The sequence below is a fragment of the Anabas testudineus genome, chromosome 18 (genome assembly GCF_900324465.2).
Source record: "Anabas testudineus chromosome 18, fAnaTes1.2, whole genome shotgun sequence".
NCBI lineage: Eukaryota > Metazoa > Chordata > Actinopteri > Anabantiformes > Anabantidae > Anabas > Anabas testudineus.
The window spans coordinates 22,584,055-22,591,246 of record NC_046627.1 but is presented as its reverse complement, the minus strand read 5'-3'; the positions used below and the strand labels follow the sequence as shown (position 1 = coordinate 22,591,246).

The 7,192-nt window shown below is 41.3% G+C and overlaps 1 protein-coding gene across 1 annotated transcript in view; it reads right to left on the bottom strand.

Moving 5' to 3' along the window:
- Nucleotides 1–657: 657 nt before the first annotated feature.
- The window catches only part of si:ch211-200p22.4 (phosphatidylinositol-binding clathrin assembly protein), a 72,853-nt gene continuing 66,318 nt past the window's right edge, over nucleotides 658–7,192 (bottom strand). Inside the window, exons 18-19 of the mRNA XM_026353048.1 lie at nucleotides 6,483–6,599; nucleotides 658–6,008 (exon numbers count right to left, since the gene is read on the bottom strand). Of these exons, the coding sequence (XP_026208833.1) occupies nucleotides 5,994–6,008; nucleotides 6,483–6,599 (132 nt within the window). The 3' untranslated portion in view covers nucleotides 658–5,993. The remainder of the gene's footprint in view (nucleotides 6,009–6,482; nucleotides 6,600–7,192) is intronic.

Sequence of the window (7,192 nt, the reverse complement as noted above, 5' to 3'; positions counted from 1 at the left end):
TAATAATGTTAATTTAATTTAGCTTGGTACTAGTGACCCAAGCTACATATAGTATGCGAAGAGTGCTTTAGTGACCCCACTGCCCTCTTTCAATATTAAAGAAGTAGGACACCATCAGAGTGCCCAGGAGTTGGTTCCCATTAAGAGCTGTATAGCTTGCTTGCAAACACTCCATGTTATTGTGTGGGTTATTGTTATACACTTTTCAGTACAAAGAAATTGAGAAAGTGAAAACAGAAGCTGCCAATCACAATAAAACTGAAATACATATTTGATGAGCTACAACGCGAGTCGGGATCTCACTAGAAGAGAGGCTGATTTAAGAAAACACATTCACAAGCCCTCAGGCGCAGCAATTAAAAATCAGAAGATGCACAGTTTGACATTTGAACGACTTGAATTTTTATCATCTCAGATTTAAAGTATATTTTATTTCACCATAGACTTGTTTGATAGTTGAAGTTGCGAGTTTGCGATTATTGCTTTAAATATTGTCAAAAAACCTAAAATAAATAAACAGACAATTGTTTAGGAATGGAAAATGACTTTATTTCTTCCAAAAAAAAAAAAAAAGAAAAAAAAAAGAAAAAACAAAATCCCTAGAATAAACAAATATACTGCTGCAAAATAAAAGCCCATGATTTTTGAACTGTAACATTTGCTTGCCTTTCCATGCTTGATACAATCCATATATTTCTGCTTTAAATAAATAGAAAAATGTACAAAGAGACGGGGGGAGAAGACAGAAGAGAAAGAGAGATTAAAAGATGTACTCTGTTCAAAAAACATTTGGCATCATTGAGACTTCATGGCTGATCCTGATGTAAGGGAGGTCTGCAGCCTTTGAAATCTGCATGGTCTGTCTGTTTAGCCCGCCCCCCCACTGAGTAGTAATCATACCTATATACTGCTGTATGAACGCTAATATCTTTCATGTTCAGAAAAATAAAGAGTAAATGAAAACGTAATGCAGTTGCAGATTATGAGAGTATGTATTTAAGCTCTGTGTTGTGAGTGTGTGTGTGTGTGTGTTTCTCTATATACAGAATTGTGAGGCAGCAATCCGAGGGTTCTTACCAAAAACACAGATGTAGAAAAAACAGAACGTGCACAAGAGACCTTTGATTCAACACGCTGACTCATTGACAAAATGAGGAAACTGATCTGTCTAACAGCCTCTCTCTCTCTCTCTCGGTCTCTTTTGTTTCGTTTTGTGGACTCTAAATCTCTAATGCTGCCGCGGCTGCAACACGCACAAAGACCCACAGATGGCGCCAAAACAGCACAGAATTTAAAGGACAAATCTGCCACTGAGGACGTGTGACATCTTTGGGAGAAGTAACAAAAGTTTGGCGCATCGTTTTGCTACAGTGGCTTTTTTTTTTTTTTTTTTAATCAACAGTACAAATATCTTCTAGATTCAGTCCATAACTTCAGTGTCATGGATGGCAAATGACTGCTCAAGAAAGTCTGATCCATCTCGCCTCTCACCTTGTCGGGGCGCATGACAGACGATACATTTTAAAACAGGGACAAGAGAAGAGAATTTATCACCATCACTGTCATATTCATGCTTTTTGGAAAAAGGACAACAAACATCGACAACGCTACAACCATGCACTCACTGACCCCAGAAAGAGAAAGGGATGGCTCGCCAGAGAAGAGTCTGCTCAGAGAACAGACATTTCAATATGACATCAAGGGTTTTCTGTGTATCCTTCTCCACCTGAATTCATGCTACAACAATACAGAGGTGGTAGCAGCTTTTAAAGTTGTAAAGTAGCCACTAAACAACCTGGCCTGAGCCCAAATGGACCAGGTCAGTGGCCAACACCAGAGAACAGTGGTACAGTTGTGCTGGGACGTTCCCAGCCAAAAAGTGTGAGACTCTAAAGAAGGGAGTTGCCGAATGAAAAGCCTGCATGCTCGGCCCAAACCCTCCCCGAATAACAAAACTACCTACATGATAAAGCTGGCAGTTACATCAACACTAAGGAGATAAGTCTCCCTGCCTGCCCACTCTGACCACTTTGAAACCACGTGAAACAAAATAAAACCTCATCGCAACACACAGGACTGGACTGCATGCAGAGAAATTGTAATGTTTCTAACAAACAGAAATAGAAACAAAAACTGATCAAGAGGAACAGAGGGTGTAGATTTAACTTGAAAGAAAAAAAGCTGTGTTCACGAAAAAAAAAAGTTGCTCGGGCCAGGTGAGACAAGGATTTTGTCCTTCACGCCAAAGGCAATTTTGCACTCCAAGGTTATTACAGACATCAGGAATGATCAGACCCGCAGGTAGACCTGATATGATTCATTTCTGTAAGATCCAATGTGATGATCATCGGATTCTGGATCAGTGCCACAAAAGCAGATTCAATTTCTGAAGTGCCAATTTATCACGCCAGATTAGAGACAGCTGTCTCCCAAAAATAAAGAACCGCGATTAGAACTCTTATTAGTGCCAAAGGGGCATCTATTAAGCAAACAGTTTTAAAGGTGTCCAACTTGGAAACTAAGGTACTTTAGAACCTGGGGTAGAGGAGATTGAGAGTGGGAAAAGCTCCAGAGTCCTTGTTTAGTACAGAGGGAGTTTATGTTTCCCTAGTGAAGCTGGAGTTCTGCTTTTCCAGGCTGCACATACAGAAAGGTGTCATTTGCATACATTCAAAGACTGGGAGCATAGTGCATGTGTCCACTGGGAAACAACAACGCAGATGAAAATCAGGAAACGGAAATCAATTTCACCCCGCAGACCATGAACCACTGCATCCGTAAAACTAAATCTTTTAGTTTTATTTAAGAAACGGAAAGGACAATGAGAAGCAGGCAAAAAAGTACCTTCAAGAGGAGTTCCTAGGCTCTGCTAGAGCGACACTTGTGGCAGTACTGTGCTGAAATGTTCACCCAATCACAGAGAAGGACTAGTCTCTCAGCTTGCTTGGCGAGCACACGTGCACTCCACGTTACTGCAATTTAGCAGGTGAGTGTTTCAACTCCTTTGTGGTCTATGGTTACCAATAACACCCTTGTCTACTTGTTATGCAAACATCCTTATGTGCATCTCCACAGAGGAATGATTCCTGCCGAATAGAGTTTGGCATTGAAATTTAGTTCAGCAGTGTTCCCACTGATTAGCGAGTTCCCTTGCTCCTTTCCACATTCTTACACGATAAAAATCCCAGTGAACAACAGCTAGTGGCTCATTGAAAACAAAAACAACCCAGATGCTGCTGAACTCTACCAGCATTTAGCTAAAGCTCATTTCCAAACCTGGTTGGACTACTTGCTGTACTTGCCTTGCTCTCAGAGTCTCCTGTCATAAAAAACACCTGGATATCCAAGCATCTGATTTGCTGTTTCAGGTTCAACAGTCTGATCACAGACCGTTTGTAGGCTGATGACATCACGATGTGAGCCAAAGATGGCCAACGTTAAGACAGGAAAAAAAGATGAGGACCTTACCCTACTGGATACTAGTGCAATGCTAACAGTGAGAGGAAAGAATGCACTCAAAGCTAGAGAAAAGCGAACCACAAAGCCTGAGCCGGAGAGCCTCCGAAAGGTTCCTTCTACAGCTAAAAGACACAGACACCAAGACAGATAATAGAGCTATCAATACTAGACACTGGCAGAGGTGAGGACAGGGTGGGGGAAACCTATTGCAAGAGGTCTTCTACAGGTTTGAAGGAGGATACTATGAAGAGAGGCTAAGCTAACACAAGACTGCAACAAGAAGTGTCTAAGAGCAATATTTATCAAACAGCAACAGTGATGGGTGGGAGCAGACAATCTAGACGGAAACAAGCTATTATCACTATTAGAATTTTTTAATACCTACACATACCAAACGGTGACAAAGCAGGCTAAAAAAGCATTCTAGAGATAGACCAACTAGACAGACTGAAGCGAGAGTCTACAGATTTCACAGCTGAGTGGACGATGAGTGCGAAACGACTGGACTATAACTGATGGATGGAGACGCAGGACTGGGATCGGGGCTGGGACTAAAAAAAAAAAAACAACTTTCAAGTTCATTGTTAGAATGGCAGGACGATAACGTTTCTGTTATCTGCCAAATTGGCTGGTAGATTAGACAAACTACCCCGAACTAAAACCCCAACGCATCCCTACAAATTTCAAATCTCGTCCTCAACTTTTCCACACCAGAAAAACTACCAACAGCTTTACTACGGCAGGATAGTCACGTCAGTGCAAAGTTTCTGCGTGTGCATTTTGCGACATTGAATTTTTACAAAAACTCACTGGCTCAAATTTGGCTTGAAATATGACACAATTTCACCACCAGAAACAGCCCTCAGTGGAAAAAAAAAAACATACACACATATAAATGTGTTAGCAAATACGTGAACACACCAAGATGCATTATGCACAGATACACCAACAGTCGACGTCATGGTGATGGTGATGGTTTGGCTGAAGAATGGCCCATCGACGGCTTACGCGAGACCGATTTGATCCCCCATATTTCCACAGCGTAACGGTGACGCGAAACGTTCAGCGCTGTTTGGCTCCTCGTGCAGACTCATTCACACTCAAAGCCACTCGTTTCTATTCAGTGCAATTTAAAGTGAATTCAGTTTGATTCAGTAACATTTACCTCACTCACTCAGTGCTGCATAATGTGGACCTGCCAAAAAGGTTGTACCTAATGAAGATGCTCTTATTTTGGAAATCTTTGATATCGGAATCTGGTTAGTAGACTAATGAAGACAAGAGGACAGATACACACAGGTCATCCAGGTGCTAACAGGCACCAACCATGCTAACGATGCAGATGAACACTCTGTAGTCTTGTTAGCATAGTATAACAAAGCTGCAGATATCTTCTAGGCTCACTTTCTTTACCCTCTACTGGCAGCCATAAGTGTCAAGGTAAACACTAAAGGGCTGACCACACTGAGATTTAAAACAGTGAAATTCTGCAGTAAGACAGTTAGGACAAATTGATTTTCTGCAGCAACACTGTTCAGCTGCCATGACGAGCAGCACGCTAGCATGTTGTCACCACTAATCCCCGTCTCTCTGTGTGTATCCGTAGAAAAAAACAATGCAGTATGAGCAACAAAGACTTCAAGCTACTATAAACAAATGGTTTAACAAATTGCAGTAAAAGCCCCAAAACATTCAGGAGAGGTTGTAGAAGAAAACACTGAAAAAAATTCAAAGATATCCCAACACAGCGGGAAACACACTTGAGAAGAGTTGCCTCTAAAGGTCTCACTGGTTGGACACTTGTGGAAAACAGACAGCAAATAAGAGAGGGGATGGAGAGGAGGCCGGGTGTATAAGTATTGTCTGAAACGACTCCTGTGCGCGTGCACACACACCTCCACAATCACACCACACAAACACACGTCCTCTCCTAAGTGATCCCAAGGTGCCGTTTAGGCGGACAGTAACCCAGAGAGGACAAAATAGCACCAGTATGAAATAAAGCTAATTCTGCAGCAGAGACTCTCGAAGCAGTCAGATATATATATATATATATATATATATATATATATATACATGCTGACTGAAAACCAGAGGTAGGATTTCCTCAATCCCCTCTTCTCCTCCATCTTTCTTTACATCTTTCTCTCTCATCCATATTCCCTCTCCTGAAACATCACTCCATCAATAGGATTTAAATCAGACAATGTAACAGAAAGAAGCTCCACACACACGCACGCACGCACACACACGCGCACACACACACACGCAAGGAATTGTTTCAGACAAGGACCAGTGAGGGTGACATCTTCCCCACCATATCCCTCCATCCTGTGTTTGGTCATCTTCTCTTCCTCTTGCCCGCCTGTTTTTTCTATTTTTATTTTGGTGTTGTTTGGTTATGTTGTTGTCTGTCCGTCTCTTCGTCGTTTTTTCTTGATCAAATCATTTCTCCATCCATCTGATCATTCCTCGTGTGTTTTCTTCTGCTGTTTGTTTGTCACTTTTGGCACTCTGCTTCTCACCTGACTGGTTTACATAAACTGCATCTGAATACACAGAGAAAAGGTGGAAAAAAACACACAGTGAGATTATTTGTTTGCTCTTTCTAAGAGTGCAATAAAAAACACTTTGCAGTTGCACAGCAAAGGCATGATTATTGTTATAAAGTCATCATAACTATTTAAATTTGGTTGTAATCAAAACCCAGAGCTATTGAAACTGTTAGACACTCGCATCTAATTACCTAAACCTATCCATCTTCGTCTTTAGGTCTTCTGATGAGACTAATAATGCCCAGATAACATACGACTACTTCCTGCAATCCACCATCTTTATCTGCAACCAGGTTGTCTGCACAGTGAAGCTGTGCTGAGCAGCACCTGTTTTTTTTTTTTGTTCAGATTATGTTATGTGAAGGATTGAACAGATGAACTGGAAAACCCTTCTGGATGACGCCATGTAGAGGCTTTTTTATATTTTCCCTTTTTATTCTTGAAGAATGCATGTGTTTTGTGTATCACCTGAGCTCCAGGCATGGGTGCGAACGGGTTGGTGGGTCTGAGAACAGGCTGGTTGTACATCATTGGCTGAGGAGCCATTACTGGTACCCCACCCATTTGACCCATCTGTGGGGGGACCTGAGGAGACAGAAGAAGGGGGGTTGAGACAGAGACAGGCAAGCACGAAAACCACAAAAATGAAAGAGTCAGGCAGCAAGCAGAAAAAGAAAAGAGAGAAACCGGTGACGCAAAACCAGCAAAAGGACTATAGAAACAGAAAAAGGTGAGAAGTGACATGTAGAAAGAACAAAGACTAAGAAAACAGTAGCTACTTCAATATATTCTGCTTTGGAGCTAAAAAATTAGATTAAGTAATCCTCAGATTTGATTCGATTATTTGATTTAGTTAAAAGAGAAAATGAAGTAATGCTGTGAATCATTTATCAAGCCAGAGTGCAAACAGGTTCTAGCTTGCTCTTTTCATTTTTCTATCATGGTGAGCAGAGTATCTTTTGGTTTCACACTGCTGGTTGGACAAACGGTACACAAAAACATGACTTCTTAGGAAGTAGTGATGTGCATTTTTTCACCATTTTCTGACACTTAATAGACCATATATATTTTGTGTGTGTGTGTGTGTGTGTGTGTGTGTGTGTGTGTGTGTGTGTGTGTGTGTGTGTGTGTGTGTGTGTGTGTGTGTGTGTGTGTGTGTATGTATAAATATCTGTTTG